Here is a 25,346-nt window from a genome sequence, read left to right on the forward strand (position 1 = left end):
TCCCTTCTCTCCACAGGGTATTGATGTGAGGGGAGAAGCAGATCACAGCTACTGCTTATTAGAATGCCTCTATTCATTAGGCTGTTATTAATAGCAGCATCAAGCTGTTGTTTTTAACAGCAGATCAGTGCTCACACAACAGTGCCACTCACTCATGGAACTCACTCTTGCACTCCAGCATCTGCCTTCCTGCTGTGTGCTGCTTACGGTCATGTTTGTTGGTTCCCGTGTGCACCAATTCAGCCAGATCTTGATATTTGAGGTTTCTCAGTTCCTGCAGAGGGATGTTGGCCCCCAGAACCTAAACATCCTCGTGGGACTCACTCAGAGAAAGTTCCTAAGTGTGTAATTTTCATCTCCTTCAGGCACGCTGTTTCCTGGTAGCTATTTCTTTATCCTAATGATGCCCTGGGACAGAGGCTGGGCAGAGTTAAAGACTAAAGCAGGGATTTATTCAAAGGATCTCCTCGATGAATTGACCTTGGGCAGCACAAGAGCCCAGCCAGGGCTGCACCCAAGATGAACCAAAATGGCCCCAAAATGCATAAGCGCTCCCAGGGTCTCTCCCTTGGATCAGTTCTGCTCCATTTGCACCTTGCAGTTCATTGTCCCATTCCAGCTTTAGCCCCTGCAGTCCCACCCTGCTTGTTTTTCTCTCTCCAGCCCACGGTGTTTGTGCTCTTGGGGCTGAGATTTGGATCATTTGTCCTTGGTGCCCAGCTGGAGCAGGAATTGTTTTGTCTCCCTGCTCTGTGCACAGAGCTCACCATCCCCTCATATGAAGCTCAGACCCACACACTAAAGCAGCACAGAATCTGAAAAATAGAAAAGTTAAAGCCTGAGGCATCACTAACAGTCCCTGTAGGCACTATTCACACAGAACTGATGCACAGGGGGACTTTATCAAACCTACAGTTAAAGGTTCCCCTTTCCTCATTTGTCCTCAGAACGCTGTAATCGGGAAAGGAATTCTATATTTGTTATTTATAGGCCAGGTTGGATGGGGCTTTAAAGCGTTAAGGTTTAATGAAAAGTGTCCCTGCCCATGGCAAAGGAATTGGAATTGGATTTGCAGCTAGATGATCTTAAGGTCCCTATCTACCTGAACCATTCTATGATTCAAAAATATGAAGAAAATTTTTTTAAAATCTCAATTTTTAGAAACAAAAAATATCACAGTATAAATAAAAAGAAAATTACCTTTGCCCTCAAATAATTGATGTTTGTTGCTTTTGCCAACACTACACGGATCTTTGTCCAAGACAAGATTCATGCAGAGTGTTGCATGCAGATCCATTTGTGGGTTTGCCTTTGCTGCATTGGATATTGAATATTTCCTTTGAGGGTCTTGGCTTTTCCAAAGGAAGAGGTAGATGAGGGTCACGGCATGGCTGCAGACTGAAGAGTAAAAGATTCTGCCATCTGAAGAGTCAGCGAAAAACCTTTATTTTATTCCTCCAATTTTCAGGTGCTAATCCCCACTCTTTCTCATTATTTCTGTTCTCCTGTTCCATCAAGCTAGACCAAATAGGACCTGCACACTTACACCTGGTTAGATTTGAACATACAGAGGTGTCAGGTATAATTTATCACAGATGGAGGCATCCAAAGCATCTCAAACATTCCAGCCTAAGATGCTCCATTGGGTGTAGCCATGTTTCTGCATCAGCTATCTCTGACTTCAACAGATTTCAAAAAAGAAAAATGGGAATTGAATCCTCTCACAGGGACATTGAAAAGCAAATTTAAAGGTACAGTGCAGTGAAGAGGAGATGTTTCAGGGAGACATAAGCATTGTTATAAGCACACACCTGTGAGGGATGACACAAAGCCCTGTGTTGGTTGGATGACCCCATCCTTTGCGCTGTCTCTGTCATCCGAACAGCCACGATCTCCTGTGGCAGGGTCTGGGAAGCTGCTGCCTCTCTGTGACACAGCACCAAGACATCCTGACACCTGTGTGCACCACGTTTGCCTCTTCAGATTCTCACTGTTCTTCTCACTTTCTCCCATTGCCTTTAACAACTGTCTTCCCACCCCCTTTGGGGCCACGGAGAAGGCAGGCGAGTGTAAAATCCCATTAATTCATGCACGCATGCACAGGCACACAGGCAGGCACAGCTGTTGCTTCATAAATCAATAATAATACCCAGAAAAGATAGAACTGGTTTTGATGGATTGGGCCAGCACTGAGTCACAGCTTTGACAACCCATGGTTTTGTGACAGGAGCCTCTTAGCATTCCTCGGATGAAACATTCTTGCTGACAGTCCTTGTGATCCTGGAGTGATACTTCAGAATTTAATAATAAGCAAAGTCCCTCTCCAAAGTAGCAGATTAGTCTCTCTTATTTCTATTACCAATTGCTTCTTCCCACTCCCAGGAAAATTGTTTTGTTGTGTTTTTGAATGAGTCTGTTCCACAGACAAGGCAGTGCCATTTCCATTTGTGCACTGAGAATCAGTTATGTAAGACTGGGGGTTTTTTTTCAAAAGTTAACTCTATTTTCTTTTGGCTTTCCATTTGTTTGTTTGGGGGTTTTTTTTGGTTTTTTTTGTTTTTTTTTTTTTTTTTTTTTTTTTTTTTTTTTTTTTTTTTTTTTAATTTAACATTAATTATGTCAATATTCAAATTTTAAATACAGGAGATGCTGCATTAAAGTTCATGTTGTTAATAATATAACTGCACATATGCAGGTTTTTGACTGCTGCGACCGGAAGGAAATGAGAAAACAGCTTATTTTTTTATGTTCCTATCTCCATCTTTTCCATCTTTCACTTTACCCCAATTATCAAGTGTCACTCCACTCCTGCAGCCATACACCCAACTTTCCTGTCCTCTTAGCAGCCTTCTCTCTCTCAGCCATTTCCCTTTTTGTGATTTTTTTTTAAATCTTTATTTAAATTTCTTTGTTTAAATCTTAGAACCATACAGTTCATCTGCCTTCTCTGCTTTCCAATCCTGCTGTTTCAGTGCTGCCTCATCTTGTCTCCTCCCCCTTCTGCATCTGAATGCACCTTCCACATTCCCAGCACACAGCAGCAAGGCAGAGGAACACAGAGCAACTTATCAATTTTTATTTTTATCTTTTTTTCACGCAGAACAGAGAAGGGAGAAGCCCAAGATCTATCTTTTATACAGCAAAATAACTCAATGGTGTGGGATGTCCACAAACAAATAAGCCATTAAGTATCAATTTCTCCTAAGTGATATCCTCCTACTATCCTCCCTCCACAATTGTTTTTCTGTGGGCTCTCCCTCCTTCAGTGGGATTTTGGGCTTTCTGGATTTTTACCTAGATGTCAAATAATTCAGAAGTGTAAAAGAGCTCAGTGCTTTTTAACATTTTACTGCAGCACTGGTTTTTAAGAAAAAAATAATGTTTTTTCAGGAAGCAAACACATGGTGGATGTGAGGTGGCATAAAAGCATAAGGAAAATCAAACAGAACAGGGGAAACAATATTTTCCTGCGGGAGAGGAAAATAAAAATAAGATAAGCACAGACAAAAGTCATCTTTTCATTTTGTTTCGCTTCATAAATTTATGCCAGGAAAAAATATGTTGAATTCTCTATCTTGATTTTGACTCACCCAAGCAATTGTTGAAACAAAGTGCCTCGAATTGACTATTTTTCATTTATTTGTTTTCAAGTGTCTTCAACAATAGTCTTGATTACATCTTTTTCTTCAAGTATTGCAGGCTTTCTCTGCCATAACAAAAAAACTAAACCCCTGACAGAGATAAGCAGGCAGTGCACTGATCTTGCCCTGCTGTTCCAGGTTGCTCTGAGCCCCTGGGGATGAAATCAGGACATATCCAGGATTTCCAGATCACTGCCTCCAGCGTTTTCCGTACCCTCAACATGGACATGTTTGCCTGGGAGCCCAGGAAAGCCCGGCTGGACAAGCAAGGCAAAGTTAATGCCTGGACCTCCGGCCACAATGACCAGTCACAGTGGTTGCAGGTAAATTTTCACATGGATTTTCCCAGACCTTTGTCTTCTCTGTGTTTCAGGCATGGGGATGGTTCTCTGGTTCAGTTTTATATTCAAAATCTTCTGTTTCTGGCTGTAAACCTCCCAACTCTGCCATGAGCTCTGAAAGCCCAACATATCTTCATGTTTTTATTGTCACAGCTGCAGGAAAATCTACTAGGGGATGCTTCCACTAGCCCCAGTTTTCCTTTGTTAATGAACAAAAATGGTGGTTGCAGATCTGATTCGCTGAATTCCCCTCATTTGTTGAGAGAGATGAGTTTATTTTCCTCTCCTCTGCCTTTCCAAGGCTTGCTGGAAAAGCATATTTACTTTCAGCTGTGTGCACCTTAGTGAATCCCGCATGTAGAAATGTTCTTTGTCTAATTGAGGCTGCCCAAAATTACCTTCTGGAGCCAGTAAGACTGATTCAGCCCCTGAATCCATTACAAACCTGTGCACAGGGGTTGTTTTCAGCCCAGGAGTGATTCATACAACTCACTAATGTGAGGCATTTCAATAAATCACCAGCGTGGGAGCTTGTTTGACCAGCCACTGACACATTTACATTTTTTGAACTGTTGAAAATAGCAGTGTTTTCAGTCAGCTGCCACTTTTCAGTGCAGCTCTCAGTGGGAAGCCTCAATAGCATCAGACATGGCTACTAACCCCCTGCAATGTCTCCACATATAAATTATGACATATTAGCCTTTTTTGCCTACAGCTGCTAAGCAAGTTAGGAATATGGTTACTGGTTTTTTTTCTCACAAGTTTACACACTTTCCATAAAAGGAAGGAGAAATTGCCCTATCTATTTAACTTTGGAATAGCTGGGGATCCTAAAATCTGCTGAAATTCTTTTAGAGCAGCATGTTGGAACAGCAGTTAGTAACTTCTGGAGAGGATGAACATTTTATTGCTGTGTTTTATGGGGGAGAAGCAGATGAAAATGTTTTTCTACAGGAAAGAGAGGTGGTTGCATCATATTTTAGCCCCATCAGTCAAACCAAGGGTGTGCAGAGGCTTCACAGAAATTTCCTGTTGTGTGTTCTTGCTCCTGTGGATGACAGTGTATTTTTAATTAACTACAGATGGCAAGGGGCTGCATAGTTAATCCTTATATTTTAAAAGTTTTCAGGCAGTTGTAGTCTTTCTATATTTGAATTTGCCCGAATCTGCAAATTTAAGCTGATCAATTGCAGCATCTCTTCAAGTCTTTGAACTATAAGGAATAATTTTTATTGTCTGGTCAAAAAGAAAGTTGTGAAGAAATACTCATCTTTTAGTTAGCTTTTCATATGGCTATGTATTGAGTTCAACAATTCCACAGGAATATTAACAATCTACCTTTTCCTGAAAATCATTATACATAATGATATTTCCTCAAAAAAGGATCCTAACATCTCATGTTTGAGAAAAAAAGTAAAAAAAAAAAAAAAAAAGAAAAGAAAAAAATCCAGCAAAACTAAACCCCAAAAGGCATTAAATCCACTTATTTTTTCAGTACTTAAGGTGGTCATTACCTTCTGCTACAGGCTGGTTGTTCTGAATTCAGGCCATGACTCGAGACAGTCTCATGTGCTTCCAGTGTAGGTAATGATTCTGTAACAGAGACATGTCTATCATTTGAATTCATCTGTTCATTCTTGTTCTCCCTGCTGGTAGCTCTCTGTGGGTTTTTTGGTGGTTTTTCTTTTCCTTAAAACGCAGAGTATTATACTGAAGCCTTACAACACATTGACTGAAAGGTTTATCATCCTGCTGCTGCTTCCACAGAGTTTAGTCAAAACACATTTGTAAGGAAAAGAGTGTGAAAGCAAATGTGCCTGCATGCCCTACTCCCTCAGCCATTCCACAAAGAATTAGGCCCAAAAAAGATGATCCCATGGTACCCTGAAATGGGCTTAAAGCTGGAGATTTAGCCCAGACTTCTGAATTTTGCTGAAGTAGCTGGCTTACCAATATCATATTTACCATGTCAGCTTTCCATGCCCTTTGAATGTTCTCCACAGACCTTTCTTGCTTTGTATTTTGCACTTTTTTTTTTATATTTTGCACTTTTTGCTTTATATTTTGCACTGATTTTCACAAGAAAGCCTGAAAATCTGGGGGCAAAGCCTGCTGTTTGCCTTTTAGGATTACTTTTGGGATGTGTGGATGGCTTGAACAGATCTGATCTGACTAAATGTCATTGTTGGGGTATCCTTGCCTAAACACCATGGCTACCAACAGTTTAAAAGCTGATGTGCTGACATCCATCTCAGAGCACCTGCTGTGATAATGTTTGCTGGGAGGTGATGTTTGAATTGTGCATCAAATGCTACTTGCACTTTTGGATGAACTCTAGAGATAAATTCTCCTCTCTCAGGAGCCGAGACTCTTTTACTCAGTTTTCTCTCAGAAAAGATAACTCTGAATCTCCTATGCATTCTAAAATGCAGCCATCAACAATTGAGCTCTTTGGTTTAAAGAGTTTTGGATTGCTGCATCCATAACGTAGGAATGTGAAGTATTTTGTGTCTCCAGGTACAGAATGTGCATTTTTGGGGACAAAATACTCACCTTAATTATGCTGCAGTTGTTGAAAATCTGCTGTGACTTAGACTCTATAAGCTACAGATTGCACAAATAACATTTATTTATACAAAATACCACCATTAGCAATGAAAAAAATGCATTTTCTTGACATGAAGGGAAAGATAAATAGACGACACAACTAAAATTGTACTTTCCTAGCTGTGTCATAAACTTGGGGCTGAATTCCCTGCATGCTTCCTCAAAGACACCCTTGTCATTCCCTTGAAGATGATGTTGCAAGTTTTTGGAGTGCTCAGGCTCCTCCTGCAAACAATCCAGGATTGCTCTTCCATTTGGTCACCCCACTTACCATTTTTTCATGTAATTGGCATTAAAAGATATGATGGAGAACTCCCTGCCTTATGCCCAAAATGAGGCACTGAGGCTGTAAAGATTATTTTTAAAAATGCAACTGATGTTTCAGATGGTTGGAGAATGCTCTTGTAAATAGATTTTTGCCACTCCATATCTCATTTTCCTAGCTGAGTGCATAACTCAAAATAATTAACATTTTTCTCAAAACCCATGACCGCTCTACTACTAATTTCCTGCTGTTATAAATTGTGAAATCAGGGCAGCAGCTTAAACTCCCTTTTCTTTATTTACTGTTAGTTAAATTCTGTCCTGTTATTTCATTTGGTGTCTCCAAACACCTGGAACTTTCTCCTCCCACTCAACCATGCCTTCTGAATAATTTTTTTTTTATCTTGTCCCAGCCCTGACTTTGCAGCCATTCCAGGGTATTGTCAGTACTTTATCTTAAAACTGATGAAGTGTTGGGTTTTTTTGGAGGCAACAGCAATGTCAAATTACAATATTTCTCCTGCTGATTGTAGAACCAGCTAAGCACTATTAGAGAAAAAGCAGTTGGTGAGAAACAGATTGTTGGATGATTGGCAGAGCAACTGTTATACCTACATGCTTTAAAAATGTGGTGATTGCCAGTGGTGTAATAGATTTGGGTTGGGTATTTTCCTGCCAAGCTAATCTCCAGTATTAGACAATATTACTGGGATTCTTTACCAATGCCATTAGCTTGTCTCAGAGCTGCAATCAAATTATTCTTTCAGTTTAATGCATAGCCATCTTTTTCACATAAAAACGCCTCTTGTTTGAAAACAAAGGCAAAATTGCATTCCAAATAATTATCCTCTTTTCGTTGTACATATACAAAATGCATCTCTATCATGCCATCATGATATTCATCACTTATATTCATTTATATTTATATTCATTTTCTTGCATTTATTTCCAGTGTTTAAGCTTCCAAGTGATCAAATCAAAGAGTTGTTTTTTTAAAAGCTAAGCCAAACCCAGTTTCTACTCTTTTTTATAGACTAGTTTCCAGAAGTGGAAATGTGTCTACTCTGCCAGCCACAGAGAAAGGTGAACAATTAACTTAAATTATAAGAAAAATATTTGAACCAGGAAAGCTACATGAGGTGACTCTTTCCGTTTTTTTTTAATATGGGAAGAGAACATTATTTTCCATCTAGTATTGGTTGGCTGAATTTGTTTCAATGCTGGCATTCGTCTGAAGAATAAGGAATGTTTTTTACTCTCTCACGTGGTATTTTCTTCTTGTCTTGTCTGTTATTCCACCTGACTTTTCTCCCCCTTTTTTTGATGTAACAATCTGTTCATTTGCAATGAATTCTGAAAAATCTTTCTAGGTAAAAAAATCACTATACCCTAGCAATTCAACAACTTGTGCGGAGATCTGTTCAACAACTCAAAAGGAGAAAAATGTGTGGATTGTTTAATTTTCTTTTCACAATTTGTGTCGTTAGCAAAGCATTTATTAATTCCAGTTCTGGTTAAAGTAGCCAAATAAGAGATGTATATGTGGCCTATAGTTTAATTATTTTAACACCCACACTGAGTGAAAAACAAAACAAAACAACACAAAACCAAAAAAAAAAAAAGAAACAAACAAACAAACAACCCCAGAAAATGCTTAACAACATCTTAATTAAATAATGGCTAGGAAGACGCAAAATTGGAATAGGATGAAATGTTCATTTCAGACCAATCTGGTAATTAACATAATGAGGAAATTGCATGACTTCTGGAAGGGTTGGATTGCCAAGCCATGTATTGTGAGTGGGCTTGGAGATACAGGGTGTTCTGTGGGAGCTGTGAACTGAAATATATCACATTATAAACAGAAGACACCTGTATTTCTCTGCAGCTTTATTAGAAACCACTAGGCCACCATGAAAGAAATCAATGCTCTGTACAGAAACAGCCACAAAGTTGGTCTGTGCTTCTCCAGATGCAAAGCTGGTGCTGGTTTTTTATTAGAATTTCTCACAATTCTGAAGTTCATAGATTTCAGATTACAAAATAAAAATTGTGTAGAGATCAGCCCTTTTTTTGTGCTTTCTATTGGGATAAAAAAAATATATTTATAGTCAGTATTGACCATTTTATCTTTCCAATGCAAAAACATCTTTTTTTCTGGCAGCTGTCGCTTCTACTTGAAGAACTTAATTTGGACACTGGGTTTTGGCACCTCCTTGCTCTTGTCCCTACCTTGATGAGCAGCTTCACAGTGTCACACTCTGTTCACACAGCCTGGTAGCTCACAGGATGCATCTCAAGGCAGATTGGGAATAAATGATTAACACAGATCTTTCCCACTCTTTGCCGGACACACTTGCTACAGATAAATTTTCCTGCAAAAAAGCAGCCAGGTGGTAGGATAAGGTAATAATGGACAAAGAGCTCTGAACATTTCAGTCAAAGGCAAAAGGGGATGAAGACTGATGCCCACTTCTAATTTTCACACTGCTGAATGTACTGACTTTGCATTGCCTAGGCTAGAATCTTAAACAGGTCACTTTATTCACTTCTTCAATTACCCATAAACCATAGGCTTAGTTTTGCTACTAGTGGTCACTATTTGCTTTTAGGACAGTGTGCTACTCAAGATGACAAGATGAACAAAAAGCTTTTTTTCTTTCTATTTTTTCTTTTTTTTTTTTTTAATCTTCGTATGTTGCCAATCTGTTTTTTTACAGTGCTAACAAACACGTATTTTACAGAAATTGTATTAGGAGCAATGCCTTGATTTCCTACTCAGAGTTGTCTTCCAGCAGTATTTGATGGCCATTCCAGGAGTCACACTCTAACTCAGTTTTTTCCCTAAATCATTTCAAATTAAATGCATTATTCACATTAATAATGCTACTAAATTGTGCATTTCAGCATTGCCCTTCCTAAATTGCTTTTGACTTTGCAAAGCTTTCCTGTGCAATTCATTTTATGGAAATGTTTATAGTAGTAATTGAATTTAAGCCTAGAAATTAAATAAGGCAGCATAAAATCTTGGTTTATTTTGCCTTTTAAATGCTTTATTTAGGCTGCATTCTATCATTTAGGTAGCAAAGTCTGAAGCATCTGTAGAATCATTGATTTTACTCTGGCAAAATACAGATAGATTATTAAAAGGACAGACAGAGTATAGGAGCTCTCTGTTGCAAGTTGTCCAGAAAATAGGCATCAGACAGACACACCATGATTATATTCTGTGACAAAAAATTTGTGTGATGTCACCATCATAGAATCATAGAACCATCAAGGTTGGAAGAGACTTTTAAGATCAACCAGACCAACCATCAATCCAGCACCACCATTGTAACCCCTAAACCATTAAACCATGAACAGGAGCAAAGACCCTGTCTGAGCTGTAAATTAGCTGTGGATGAGAGTTTATGATAGAAAAATGTTGCGTTTCAGAGAGTCCTGCTCTGTTCCCTGAATTATATTCCCAGCTCTCTCTGTTAAGCCTTCAGTAAAAACTAAGGGGTTAAATCAGTGCTCCAGAGCCTGCCTTTGACACATAACGAATTCATCATCACTAACAAAAATTATTTAGGAAGCTTCCCTAAGCAGAGGAATCCTGCAAGAGAGTGCTGTCAGCTCCCTCACTGACTCGCTGCTTTTCTGTGAGTATCACTCCCCTGCAGATGAAAGTTAAATTGAGTAATGACCCATTTCCTAATACAATAACAGGTTTTGATCTTGCCTCAGAAAATCTGGGAGTGTAAGCAAAAACTGCCTGGTTGTTGTGAATTTTGATGCACACGGGATCTGAGGCTGAGGCAGTTTTTTGTTGCTGTGTGTTTGCAGTGGGGATGTTGGTGTTAGTTGAACAGCAGCACCTTCTGAAAACACAGTGCATGAAATTTTAATGGAAAGATGTTAGTTTTTCATTGTTTTAAATTCCTGCCTGTTATACCAAGCTATCATTTCCACTGTCTTGAAATAATGTTCTGTCTCAATTTGTGAAGCAGAGGCATATTTCCCTTGCACTCCCTTAAAAAAATAAAATAGCTAAACAATTGTTTAGGTAAGAATACAGAAAAAAGGGTCCAAATATGTTTCTTTTTCGTGCCCTCTCCTTCCATGGTGGTGCTTCAAAACAGCATCCACTTTTTCCTAATAAAATTGTTTATTGTTTTTGTAGCTACCCTTGAACTGGTTTTTGGCTCAAAAACAGAGTTGGTCACAGTTGTTTCATCTGAAAATGATAGAGAGAAGCAAAATGACCTTGTCAAGGTCAACTATCTTAAAGAAGCAAAAAATACTTGATGTAAACACAGATGAGGCAAAAAGCCAGAGCCAGATGAGGGTGAAAGAATGGAATGGGACTCCATCTAGCTCTGTTTTCCAAGAACTTGATGCTTTATTAACTGGGATATGATATTTTTATTAGCCTTGCATATCTTTTCCCAAATATTACTTTTTGAATAAGCAAGATACTTAATATTTCCTTCATGTATCTGTCAGCATCTCATGAGTAAAATATACAAGGGTCAAGGAAATCTATTCTTTTCTGAATATGACTCAATTTTACATTCTTTTTATGCCAATTTGAAAACACAGTACATGAAGCTTTATTGTGAGATTCTGGTTGACTTCAGAACATTTTTGTTCAAAATCTGCTATTCATTTTTGTATTCTGTTCCCTGCATAAAGAGCACAGAAACAGATTGATTCCTATCTTGTCAAATGAGGAACAGAGATAGTATCTTTTTAGCTAAGTAAATAATGAAATTGAGACACAAACATAAAGAAGGAATGGTGGAAAAGGAACTTCAAATTAATCTAAATTTGAAGGCAGCAGAACATTTTGTATCTTTCTTCAGAGGAGAGGGAAATGTGCTTAAAACCAGGCTGACATTTACCTAGCAGTAAGCAGAAAATAAAATTGTCATATCTCAGCATATTAAAGCATCACATAAAGTAGATATGAGCATTTCCCAGTTGGTCTCTGAATCTTAACCTATTCATTGGTTTCATCATGTATTTTTTTCCCTAATAACACCCTACTCACAGTTAAGTGTTGATCCAAGCAGAATATTTGGCTTTTTTTTTGTTCTGTTTTGTTTTTTATTTCCATGTTAGGTCAAGTGTGTCCCTACAGCAACATGCTGTGCAAGACCCTCTGTGCACTCTACTTAATAACATTCATCCTGCTCGCTCCTCAAGTAAAGCAAGAGCAGTTTCCCTGTCAGAAAACATGACAGAAAAGAGAAAATCTCAGCAGAGAAGACTTTAAAAGGGAAATCACTGTAGACAGTGAAATACTGCAACTAAACATGTCCCCAATTATCTGGGTCTTGTTCAAGAGCACCTTGAGTCTTGTAATATAAAGTATCACAACAGACTTTCATCAGAATTTACTCACTGTTTGGTTTTTTTTTTTGCTTGTGTTTTTATACATTTACTCACTCAACAGGCATAGAGATAGAAATAGAGACTTTTTATTTTTCAGAACAGAGCTGTGTTTTTTAGTGTTATAATTCACTTATGACATTAGGACAGAGCTGAGAAGATACCTGAGTTGACAGTGCTCATACTTACATTTGATAGTTTTCTCTAAAATAAGCCAGAAAAAGGGTTATTTTAAAGCAATACAAGCTTTGAAAGTTAGTCCTTGGGATTACAAGAACTTCCTGCTTAATTATGTACTATACATAACCAAGCTTTAATTGCTTTTGTTGCTGGAGTGATCTCCTTAGAAGCTTCATGTTTAATTAACTACAAGATATATTAATCCTATTTCAAGCCATCCTTTCTTTGTTGTATAATTAAGCAGAAAAGTATTTTCACAATTAGAAATTAATTCTATATATTGCTGGTGAAAATAAAGCACCTCTATAAAGAAGACACAGGTCTGTTTTTTCCAGTGACAGAAGTAAAAATATTTAGACCCACCTTAATGGGTTATTTTTGTTAAGAGGTAATGAGAGTTACAACACACCAATAAAATTTTCAGCTAAGACTTATTAAGAAGGAAACTATCAGAATATCACCTAAAGACCTCACTGCAGATGTCTAATGACCTCCCTTTGGCAGCATCAGAAATTCAAAAAGCTTGATATGTTCTTTATAAATATTGGAACAGACCCTCTTTGCACATTACTTTATCTGAATTTATTTTTCTTGACTTTGAGGTGTTCTTCAGTTTGTCTTATACTTTGGCTGTGCTACCTCAAACGCTGCTGCTATAACACAAGATAAAAAAACATTGTGAGTACAGTTTTGTACTTTGCTGCAGAATCCTGAGCATCCTCATCTTTTAGAAGCCTCAATAGCACATTGCAGGAGAAGTTAAGATTTGTCCTTTTTTTTGAGAGAGAGAGGTAGAAGGCAGCCTTGGCTGATGCTGTTAAACAGAACAAAAAAAAAAAGGGGGAGATTTTTAGGGGATGTTAACTTGACTCACTAGCTCTCTTTCACGATGATGTTGAGACTCCAAACCTCACTGATCAGCTGAGTTTGTGTAGGTGCCTCCATGAGGGCCCAAGGAGAAGCCTGGATCCACCATGGGCTGGGCTGGGCTGAGCAGAGGGAGCAGCCATGGAGGAGCCCTGGGGGTGCTGTGGGGCAGGGCTGGGATCCCAGAGCCTGTGCTGGGCTGGGACCCCAAAGGCCCGTGCTGGGCCCGGAGCCCAGAGCCCCGTGCTGGGCCCAGAGCCCAGAGCCCCGTGCCAGGCCCGGAGCCCAGAGCCCCGTGCTGGGCCCAGAGCCCAGAGCCCCGTGCCGGGCTCCGGAGCCCAGAGCCCCGTGCTGGGCCCGGAGCCCAGAGCCCCGTGCTGGGCCCGGAGCCCAGAGCCCCGTGCCGGGCCCAGCCCAGCGTGGGCAGCAGGGCAGGGGCCATTGTGCCCCTGTGCCCCTCAGGCAGAGCCCACCTGCAGAGCTGCCCCAGCCCTGGGCCAGCCCAGCAAGGAGCTGGAGCTGCTGCAGCCAGGCCACAGGAGGCTCCAGCATGGGCACAGGCATGGAGCAGCTCTCCTACAAGGACAGACTGGGAAAGCTGGGAATGTTCAGTCTGGAGTAAAGAAGGTTTCAAGGAGACCCCAGAGGCCCTTCCAGTGCCTAAAGGGGTACAGGAGAGCTGGAAAGGGCAGGTAGGGGTAGGACAAGGAAGAATGGCTTTAAGATGAAGAAGGATACATTTGACCTGGATATTGAGAAGGAGTTGTTTCCTGGGAGGGTGGAGGGCCCTGGCACACATTCCCAGAGCAGCTGCCCCTGCATCCCTGGCAGTGCCCAAGGCCAGGCTGCACACTGGCACAGTGGGAGGTGTCCCTGCCATGGCTGGGGGAGGATGAGATGAGCCTTAAGGTGCATTCCAACCCAAACCATTCCATGCTTCAATGAAGACAGCCTCATTGTTTTGAGCACCTCTCACTGAGATTCCTCATCCTCCCCAAGAGGCCCTGTGCAAACTCCACCATTTTCTCCTGTGTGAGTTGTATCTTGACACTTGCACAGTGAGGGGGGCAAGGTGAGCAATGTGCTGGGTCCCCAGGATGAAGGAGGAATTAAGAATCTGACTCCATGTTCTTAGAAGGCTAATTTATTATATTATGACATTATATTATATTATATAAAAAAATGCTATACTAAAACTATACTAAAGAGTAGAGAAAGGATACAGACAGAAGGCTACAAAGAATGATCATGAAAACTCATGACTGCTTCCAGAGTCCCGACACAGCTGGCTGTGATTGGTCATTAAGTCAAAACAATTCACATGAAACCAATCAAACAACCACCTGTTGGATAAACAATCTCCAAACCACATTCCAAAGCAGCCAAACAGGGAGAAGCAGTCAGATAATTATTGTTTTCATTTTTCTCTGAGGTTTCTCAGCTTCCCAGGAGAAGAAATCCTGGTAAAGGGATTTTTTAGAAAATATGACGGTGACAGAGGAACTCTGCACCTCAGCAGGAGTTCAGAGCTGGGTCACGCATCAGGGGAACCTGAACCAGGCCCAAAGGAGCTGGTGGGAGCCAGAGCAGTGTGGTGACAGAAAAATAAAAATAACACATTCATCCTGCTCCTTAGACAAGCCTGGCCGTGCCTTCCATGCAGGCCTGCCTCCACTGGGATGACCACTTGACTCAAAAAACCCTCTGAGCTTTCTTAAAACACCTTCTTCCTTACTTACTACCGCTGAACCATTTTATTTTTCACAGCATCTGCCGCCAAACCTTTTATTCTTTTCACTTCCCCCCAAATACACACACACATATAAATTGCAGGACCACTGTAGGATTTGCTCTGCTTTCCACAACACATCAGGAGGGTTTTTTTTTATTTGAGAGGAGCTTAGAAGTCTTGTTTTCCAAGGTTCACAGCAATAATTCGTAGTCCTAGAAAGTCCTATGATATTAAAAATTAAATCTCTGTTTTATGAGAATTTAGAAGCTATTTGGGGGTTATTATTAGAGAGTCTTAACATTATTCCCATTATTTTCTTTATTCCCCATCCTACTGTATGTAATTTTGTGTTGCTAAGGGAATATGACCCTGTAAATAGGAGCAACATGGTTTTTTTTTTTTTTGTAATTATCATGTAATTTTCCGTTTAAAATATACATAATAAGCAAAATACAAATGAATGAAGGAAGGGTCTTTTGAGAATTTTGTATGTCTGAGTTACTTTCTATCTCTGCAGATGCACTTTTTTTTTCCATTACAGTTTTTTCAATTTTTTGATTGCATTGCATTCCACTGGAAAAATGTCATAAAAAGTTATCTGGTTTTAAGTCTAATGAAACAATAATGACACCTTCCATTACAGCAAGAGAGGACGGGTCATGAAAGACCATGGCACTGTAATTTTCTGACCCTCTGGAAAGTTAAATTTCAAGTGGAATAATGGCATTCTGGGGTAAATGGAGCAATTGTAAATAAGTGCTGTCATGTTCAGTAGCATCTATTTCTGTGATTTAAAAAAAGAAGAAAAGAATCCGTCATCTATTATGGTATCTCACTCAGAAGGTGGAAATTGTGGCTAATCAATTTGCATTGCAGTCCTCCCACACTGCACAAGCCTTCTTGTTTCATTTTGGCTGAAATGAGAACTGAACCCTGGGAATTAGGTTTTATTTCTTGCATATAAAAGATATAAGCAACTTAAACTTTAATGCAGAAGAAAATAAATGAAAATATTAAAATTAATTATTCAAATTTAATCTGCTGCTCAGTTTTCCAGAGACCTGTAAATTTCATTTTAGAGTGGCACTTTATGCCATTTAGGCAATGTGGCCTTTAAAACTGAAATAGGGACTCTGTGAGGAGCTTTCTGGACAATTTGATCATCTGTCACTTTGTGTTTTGTCGTTGCATTGTTTCACAGACTACAGGGAAGAGCATAAAAAGAAACTCAATGTCATGGCTCTAAAAAGGCATTGCTGTTAAAACACAGATCTCCTCACTGAACTGCACTTGATTTTAATTGTTGTGTATCAGGGATTAAAATGAAAAGGCAGGCAGTTCTGTTTGTTGCATCAATTAGTTCATCACACCAACTTTAGGACCACATTGCTGTAGGAGCTATTTAGGAGGATTTTACAGCTCAAGAACTGCCCTTAATTGATGCATTATACAAAATGTTGGGGATGGGGGGGATTTTGGTTTTTTTCCTTCTTCTTTTTTTTTTTTCTTTTTGTTTGTTTGTTTATTTGTTTTCTTGTTGGGTTTTTTGTTTTTTTTTTTTTGGAGGGGGGGGGTTTTCTTTTTTTTTTCCACAAAGGTCAATATCCAGGAGAAACAATGCCCACTTGAACCAGAGGTAAAAGTAGCTAGCTAGTCTATATTCAGTTTGGTGTTGTTTTTCCAAATTTTAGTCAAATCTTTTAAGTCCTCTGTAGGTACCATAAAAAAGAAGAAAAGCACAGAAAAAGTGGGTTTGGTATGCAGTATGAAGCATTTGTCACAATATAAGAATTAAATGGTGTCACAGGAGAGTGGCAGGTGGCAGGATTATACAAATTAAAGAAATATATTCACACTAAGAGCTTGCTCTGGTAGTGATGGTCCATACCAGCAGCCACCTATAGACTCTGTGAATTTACAAATTTTGTGCTTTCTGCACCTCCTTTTCTTCTCTGTACTCCCATCAGGGAATAATAAGAAACTGCCTGTTGTGGATAAAGGATGTGCAAGCGGAACCAGAGGGTTTCAACAGTCAGATTTTCGGGGTTGGTTTTACACAGAGCAGGAGAGACCAGAGAAACTCTGACAAGTGATTTTGTGGCTGTGAGAAGGATGTTTGTGTCCTAGGGGAGGCAGGACATGATGTGATCCAGTACTTACGGGAAGAAACCCCTTGGAAATTAAGAAAGGGAGAGAACACATGACACTCAAGGAATTTCCTTATCTGAAAATGAATGGAAAATGCTGAAAATGCCTCTGTGTGTGCATGTGTATATATATATACATACATATATATATATATATTTATATTTATATTTATATTTATATATTTATATACATAAATTTATGTATGAATATATTTTGCGCTTTGGATGTGGGTGGGTTTTTTGTTTGCTTTTTGGGATTTGTGTGGGTTTTGGGTGTTTTTTAGTTTTGTTCTTTTTTTTTGTTTGTTTGTTTTAGATTTCTGTGCACATTTCTGTTTAGATTTCTGTGTAGCCTGGCAGTCAAAATAGTTTTCCCCACTGAGCTTGCAGAACTCCATTTACTCAAGGATAAAGTCAAAAAAGACTGATTTGTGGATGCTACTCTAGGTTTATAGAGCTTTCAGGTTAATTTCTGCAGGATCATATCCTGAAACTCTTGCTCTGTTTTACCATGGGATGTTTCCTGTAAAAAGATAAGTTTGATATGATGCTTTACTATGCACAGGTGTGTCTGCATTTTTCCTAAACCCCTTTAGGCAAATATAAGCAAGTCACTGGCACTCCACCTCTCAAGTCTCACTTAAAAGAGGCAAAAAAAAAAAAAAATCATCTTTCTCTGGGAGACAAAAAATAAACACACGGTTGTCTCCATTGAATCTGCTGAGCTGACATGGTTACTTTTTGTTAGGGGCCTAGCTTTAAACAAAATAAAGGGTCTACCCAAATTTGTCATGCAATATTTTTAGTTGAAGTAATTTTAATATAAATATCCAACAGGTTTGGGTTTTTTTTTTCCAGTGTTACTGGGCTAATAATCTGAAATATATCCCTTCACATCAATTTCAGTTCTACAAGTGTCATCGTGCCAGCCTCCCCTGAAGGTAACATAACTCCTTTTCCAGTCAGCCCTCAGGAAAATGAGAAAATCCTGGGGGCTGGCAGTGAGGGCAGCCTGATTGTGTGGACAGATAACATGGAGCACTTGGGATTTGCTTTTAGCAGCTCTGCTGGTTTCATCCATATCACTGAGCTGAAAAGTTCCCTCAGGCACCGGCAGGTGGACAAGGAGGGTGATAAGTACCTGGTGGCTGCCAAGGAGCGTCCTTACATCTCATAAATCCTCTGTGTGCATGTATTCCTCTTTTGATTCCAGCATTTTTCATCTCAGGCCCTCTGCAGTATTTCCCGTTTTATGGCTGACATACCTTCACCATGGAATGAATCACCTACATGGCAATTAAGCAGGTAGCCAGGAGAACGACAAATTTTATGTTATTACCTAATAATAATTGCTTCATTATCAGTATTTCTAACCCCTTAAATTACCATTTTGTGTGTTGGTGTCAAGTGATCCTCACAATATTCTTTCTGCTATGCAGTAAAATTGCACAGAGGAGCTTACACTTCATGAAAGAATTGAAAATTACTGTGTAGATAGACAGAAAATAGTTTTTCACAAAAGAATTTTGGAGAGTTACTAATAATCAATTAGATTTTAAAAGTACTGACAGCTGCTTTGATTTATACAAATGGCAATACTTTGTTTAAATACATAATTGGAGAACAGACAAAATGCTGGTAGCAAAATATGTACAAAAAGATTAATTTACTGTAGCATCCAAACATGGCTTTGGCACATTGATGAGTAAGTAACCAAGTCATAGACCATAATTGGCTCTGTCCACTACAGATGTTAGCAGGGTGAAAAAATAGAGATTTAAAATGTGAGTGCAACAAGAGCCTCAATTTTTGCTGCAAGAACTCTCAATAGTCTCTTGCTGGGAACAGAGGGTGAAAGATTTTGCACCCTGGTCGAGGTGAAAGCACTTTGTGTTGGCTTTCAGCAAGTAACAAAAATGAGTGATTTAGGCTAAAAAGTGGTGAGGGAACCCTGGATGCTTGGCACTGCATCATAGCAATGAAAACTGCTGCAGTTGCTGGGAGGGAACATTACAGGGAGCACGAGAGGCACCAGGAAACTGGCATGGAAATGAGAACCTGTCCACCTAAAAAAGAACAAGCTGATGTTTCTCTGTTGTCTGTTCTTGTTATCACCTGAAGGAGGAGGAAAGTTACCTGTAAGATATACTTTCCTAGGTCTGGTTTTTATTTTTCCCCCTGTGGTGGTTTAATTTGTACAGCAGGTCAATGGATATTGCATGGGGGGTGCAAGTTGGTGCTTGAAGGCATGTTTAGATGCCCTACTTTAGAACTCAATGTTTTTGTCATATTTAATTTTTTGCCAATTATCGTACAGGTTTCCAAATTAGCACATATGTTCCAAAAGGTACATTTTTACTGATTTCACAGAATCCCAGACTGGTTTGGGTTGGAAGGGACCTTAAAGCCCATCCCATTCCACCCCCTGCCATGGCAGGGACACCTTCCACTGTCCCAGGGTGCTCCCAGCCCCAATTTCCATCACTGCCAGGGATCCAGGGGCAGCCACAACTTCTCTGGGCAAAACAAATAATCTCAATTATAAATTACATATATACATAGACAAATAACTTCAAATATTTCCAAAAAAATTGAAAATACTTTTTAAAATATTTAACCTTTCATAGTGAGACCGTCAGTGCATTTGCATTTTATTTTTGCTGAGTTTTTATGCACACTTAAGATGGAGTATGCTGCAAGACCTAATGAGCTGTTCTTGATTAGCTGCATCGCAAGGGGTGAAGTGGTGACTTGTTTTTGCAGGATCCATCTGAAGCCTCACATGATGTTCAGACCCATTGATCTGAAGCAGCACGTTAGATTGGATGTTCTATTGCAGTCATGCACTGGTCACCCTGCCAGAATAAAAATTAAATCAGAACTACCCAGGGGTGGTAATGTTGTCACTAATGGTGTCTGTATTTCTTTTCAAATTCATGGGGAGATTTTTCTCAATAGCTCTAATCCACACCTTTGCACCTCTGTCTACTGTGCCAGAGTTGTGGGATTTAGTGAGCTGATAAGGGTTTCCTGAGGTGCATATTGATTTTATAATAGAAGTGTGTCACTTCCAAGACAAAAAAGGGCAGAATCCTTTAAACATTTTTCCAATTAAAAGTATCACTGGTACCAGGCTCATGTTAACTTAAAAATTCAGTCAGTCACACTACGGAAATATCCAATATAGCCTACCTGCCTGGAAAAATAATTCAAATAAAGATAACTGTGCTGTCTTGAAACAGCAGCAGCCTGAGTTGTGTTGTCAACATCTTGATTTAATTTTCTTGTGGATGTTTCATCCAATTAAAACAAGCAGAGGTTTGCATTTACACGCCTTTACCACCTCTCCTCCTGCCTCCCATGGTTTCACCCACCTCAGTGGTACCAGATTTGGAGCTGCAGGATTTGTCTAAATATTCTGCATCCATATGCATTTAGAATTTATACATCAAGAAAGAACCAAATTATGAGACTAGAGAAGCTTGAGCATTAACTCAAGTTTAATGTCAGGGAAACCAGTCACAGAATGTTGCTTGATAACTGCTCTCTCTTTGTATTTGTTACCTTAATGACCAAATGCCGTTTTATGTATTTAATCCCTGGCTGTGTCAACACATTCCTAACCTGTATTTAAATTCAGGTGGGTGCTTGGGGTAATCAGCTGTCTGTGGGATGGTTTATGGTGGTGAACATGCTATGAGCTGCATTTTAAGCAGTAAGCCAAAAATAATGAACAGCATTTTTTAAATACTTTACTTTAGGAAGTAGTGAGCTGGTTTTATGCTTCGGTGGAGTAAAAAAAAAAAAATCACATAGTTTAAATGTTAAGATAAATAAGCAAATTACAAGATGGATGATGAAGTCTAGGTGACTGCATGGCTACCTTTCAGTAGTAAAACAGTTTTGGAAACAAATTATGAAACAAATAGACAGTCTGATGAGAACACTTCTAACTGAGCAGCTGTGGGAAGCTTAACCTTTATATTTTTTGCCTGCCACTGGTGGTGTAGCTGCTGCAACAGCTCCCAGCATTGTTCCAGGCAGTGGAACAAGAAACAAACAAGGCTAATCTGTGTGCTTGTGGGAAATGAGAGAACAAGACTCAAACTTTCCCCTCTGGAGCCCATGAAAGCCACATTAATTTAAGATCAAAGGCAGAAGAACTTCTGTGTCTCACGGTTCCTTGCATCAGTTTGTGGGAAAAAGTCAACCTGAAACATAGGTGATCTACCTATAGGTCCTTTTTAGTGTTGCTATTTTTATTTAGCCATGGACTAAATTTCAATTTCTTGGGATGGTCTGGCAACACATCAGCTGTGTACATAGCTATGAATTATTTGCATGGATGCAGAGATACCCTTGGAACAAAAGTGCTATAATTTAGTGTAGATAAAATTATCAGCATTTAGGAAGGGGAAAAAAACATATGTGGCATTGCTTCATATCGATTTGATGCTCTGTTTAGAAAAGGCTTGGCTCCTGAAGGAGTTTGTGCAGATAAAAATATATATTGCAGAGCTCTACATTAAGTGGTACATAAAAAATACTGGCAAGTCCCATCTCATTTATTTTAATTCAGTGCTTTCTCCTCAGAAAGGTTAGTCCCATATTTCTCCGGGATCATTACATTTCATCTGCTGTGCAGAAATAAGCCTGACTTTCTCTGATATGCAGCCTGAGAAACCATAAACAAATAAAACACACTGTTCCATATGCAGGGCCCTCCTTTCTGTCGCAGTGGCAAATTTAACACGTACATGACTTAAGTGTAGCAAAGAATTTGCAGCAAAGAACAGCTTATAGACATTCTCAGTGCCCAGTAAAACTTTATTTGTCTTATTTTGACCCAAAACATTTTTGTTGATTTTCAGAAAAGCCAGCGTACTTGTTAGTAAGGGTAAGTGCATGTAAAAATGGTGCAGGAAGCAATGATAAAAGGAGGCTATTCCTACAATATTAAAAAAAAAATATTTGAGGGAGCATGGATGTGTACGACAAATAACACATCACTTGCATGCATCAGTGAGGATGTAGCTGAGACAAGGTTTGCAGAGAAAATGGATATTCCTTATGGGGCCAGCTGATAGGCCTGCTGCCATCAACAGGAAGATCATATCCTTAATTTCCCCTGCTTTCAGGAAATACTGAAATATTTCTGGTTGCCAGTGGGGTAGCGCAGGCCTACAGAAGGAACGTCAACCTCGGACTAAATAAAAATTATGCAAATAATTTTTTTAATATTTCACATGGTTTTTTTGAAATTTATTAGTGAATTAATGTCATTGAATATGTCCTTGGCACCAAAATAGAAATTCTCAAGCTGTGGGTGTGAGCTCTTTGTTATGGATGACTCAGATACAAGAGCCACAACATCCCCCATACTTTTATTTTCATTTTTTTACTTATATCACCTGCATTGCATCTCCTGGTCTTTAATTTCCTCTACTCCAAGAAATTCACTTTTCCTGCTTGTGTGCAGCAATGGTTTTCTTTTTGAAATTTGCTTCTACTTCCCTCTAATTGCAGTTGAATTTATTGAGAATAAATTTACACCTCTCTAGAGAGCATACAAGTCCCTGTATATTTCTTCCAGGCATGGAGGAACAGAGTGCTATGGTAAGGGCTGGTCTCAGTATACAAATAACGTAGAATTTTAAAAGGCAATTTTAAAGGAAAATTAAGGAAATTTTTAAAGGCTAAAGGAAATTTTCCCCTATTTTAAAGGAAAATAAAATTAAGAAGTGTTTTGGGGAGAATGCACATGTAAACTCAAGAGTGACTTGACAGATCAGGACAACCATTAGGAAAAAATTGCCTGTATTTTAAGTATGTATGTCTGAATATGTGTAAGTACATATTCCTCTGTGTGTGTTCAAGTGTGCAAATCTGTAGATGATAAATAAATAGATAATATAGATATAAATTATGGAGATTTTTGAAGGAATTTTGAATGAGTTAGAGATGGGGTCTCTGAGTTTTTTAGATGATGTGGTTTATTTTTCTTATCTTCTGTATAGTCAGGAAGGGTGAGTTCAGCTCACATCTTCACAGCTCAGAAGGTCACAAGACCCCTAGTTACAAGATTTTTTAAGGATTTATTGACCAAGAAAGCACTGTCAATAAAGATATTTCTGGTTTTGACCTAATCCTTAAATATTTAGTTGTATGGAACCCATGCTACAGTGTAAGCTTGTTATGACACACAAACTTATAGTAGTGTATCCTAAAGTTCTTGTTTACCTTTGTAATTACTTTTATTTTTTCTATATCTTGAACTCTAAAACTCTAAACTTTCTTCTTCTTAACTTAACATGTCTCTGCTATAAACTATAAATCCACATTCTCACTTCTAGCACCTGAGTTTGGGAGCCTTTTCCAAGGTCCCAGATCAAATCCTGGGTTTAATTCTAAGCTTTGGCTTTCAGGCCCAAGGTTCTGAGAGTTCCTGGTATTTCAGATTCCAATAATAAATGATAGAGATAGAGAGAGAAAAAGATAAAAATAGAGATCATGATAGAAATAGAGACAGACACAGAGGTAAAAGTAGAGATAGAAACAGAGACAGAGATAGATGATACAGATTAGAAATAAACATGAGTATTTCTATAGCAAAATAACATTTTTTTGATCAAAAAGGACTTCCAGAACAGAAAGGAGGACCCTCCAAATGTACTGAAAGAGTTCCCTCATTCAAATTTGCATTTTTCTTCCAAAACTTTGTGCAAGAATTTCTGCCTGGGTTTCCCATCCACCCTGCATGAGTAATTTGTGTAGCACCAGGGGTGCATTGTGTTCCTTGCCACCATGCAAACCTCTGATGTTTCACCCTGCAGCCACTTAAGGAATCTCCACAGGGTTCTCCTCCCACCCAGAGCTGTCCAGAGCTGGAGCCAGCTTACAACTCTCTGATATAAAAGCTCTTTCAGGATCCTGCAGGTGTTAAGACTCCAGTTGGCTCCCAGGCAATCAAAATACATCCAGGCTGCTGCTTGCAGAAAATTTCCCTGCCACTCCAGCCACTGGGGGCTTTCTGTGAGGTGTCCCAGGAAAATGAAAGGGAGTATGTGGTTTCTTGGATTTTTTAGGGTTTTATTTTTTTGTTTTTGGGGTTTTTTTAATTGTTGTTGTTGTTGTTTCATTTCTAAAAAAAAAAACACATTGTCCATTACAAATGTGTGTTGCTTGGACAAGTAAAATGCATCTGCTTTTTCTTGAAGGTCCTCTTTGGCAGTTGAATGTGAAATCAAAAAATGGAAGTAAGGAATGCAGGAGAGAGAAATATAAAAGCATGAATGCTGGTCTCTGGTTTAGCCTCTGCTATTTATGCTCTTGTGCACCAGCAGGACACAGACTCATGGAATCATAGAATGGTTTAGATTGGATGGGACCTTAAATCCCATCCAGTGCCACCCCAGCCATGGCAGGGACACCTCCCACTGTGCCAGTGTGCCGCCTGGCCTTGGGCACTGCCAGGGATGCAGGGGCAGCCCCAGCTGCTCTGGGCACCCTGTGCCAGGGCCTGCCCACCCTGCCAGGGAACAATTCCTCATTGCCAAGATCCCAGCCAGCCCTCTGACAGTGGAAAATCATTCCCCCCTGGCACTACTGATCCTTCCAAAAAGTCCCTTTCCTGCCCTCCAAGTATCTCTTTCAAACCAAAGTTCAAAATTTGCAGCCATCCTATGATCATCATCTCAACCTCTAAAATAAATTACTGAGTGTAAAATATAATATCAGCATACATACAGCCTGATTTTATCTTTAGTTCTGGAAATACAGGTAAAATATTGCCATACTTATGTTGGCTGTGAATTTAGGAATTATTTGCTTGAGCCACAGTGCCACAAGTGAACTCACTGCTGTGAGCAAGCTACCTGCTTTCTACTAAGAAAATCAATGCTTTTTTAGTAGATATTTTTTTCCCAGTCTGCCCTGTTGCTCTTCATAATATGGACCATTTTCCATGGAGAGGCATAAGGTATTTATAAATCAAGTGTTTAAAGAATCAGGGAATCACTTACGTTGGAAAAGAGCAAAAATGGCTGAGTCCCACTGTTCCCCCAGCACTGCCAAGGTCACCACTGGCCCATGTCCCCAGGAGTCACATCCAAATGCTTTTAAATCTCTACAAGGGTGGGGGATTCACCAGAGCATCTCTTTCAGTGAAGAAATTTTTCAAAATACCCAA

The 25,346-nt window shown here is 39.3% G+C and overlaps 1 protein-coding gene across 1 annotated transcript in view; it reads left to right on the forward strand.

Moving 5' to 3' along the window:
- Positions 1 to 25,346, forward strand: part of EDIL3 (EGF like repeats and discoidin domains 3) — a 241,492-nt gene that overhangs the window by 187,330 nt on the left and 28,816 nt on the right. Inside the window, exon 13 of the mRNA XM_014309459.2 lies at positions 3,780 to 3,964. Coding sequence (XP_014164934.1) covers positions 3,780 to 3,964 — 185 coding nt within the window. The remainder of the gene's footprint in view (positions 1 to 3,779; positions 3,965 to 25,346) is intronic.

The sequence above is a fragment of the Geospiza fortis genome, unplaced genomic scaffold, assembly GCF_000277835.1.
Source record: "Geospiza fortis unplaced genomic scaffold, GeoFor_1.0 scaffold43, whole genome shotgun sequence".
NCBI classification, from domain to species: domain Eukaryota; kingdom Metazoa; phylum Chordata; class Aves; order Passeriformes; family Thraupidae; genus Geospiza; species Geospiza fortis.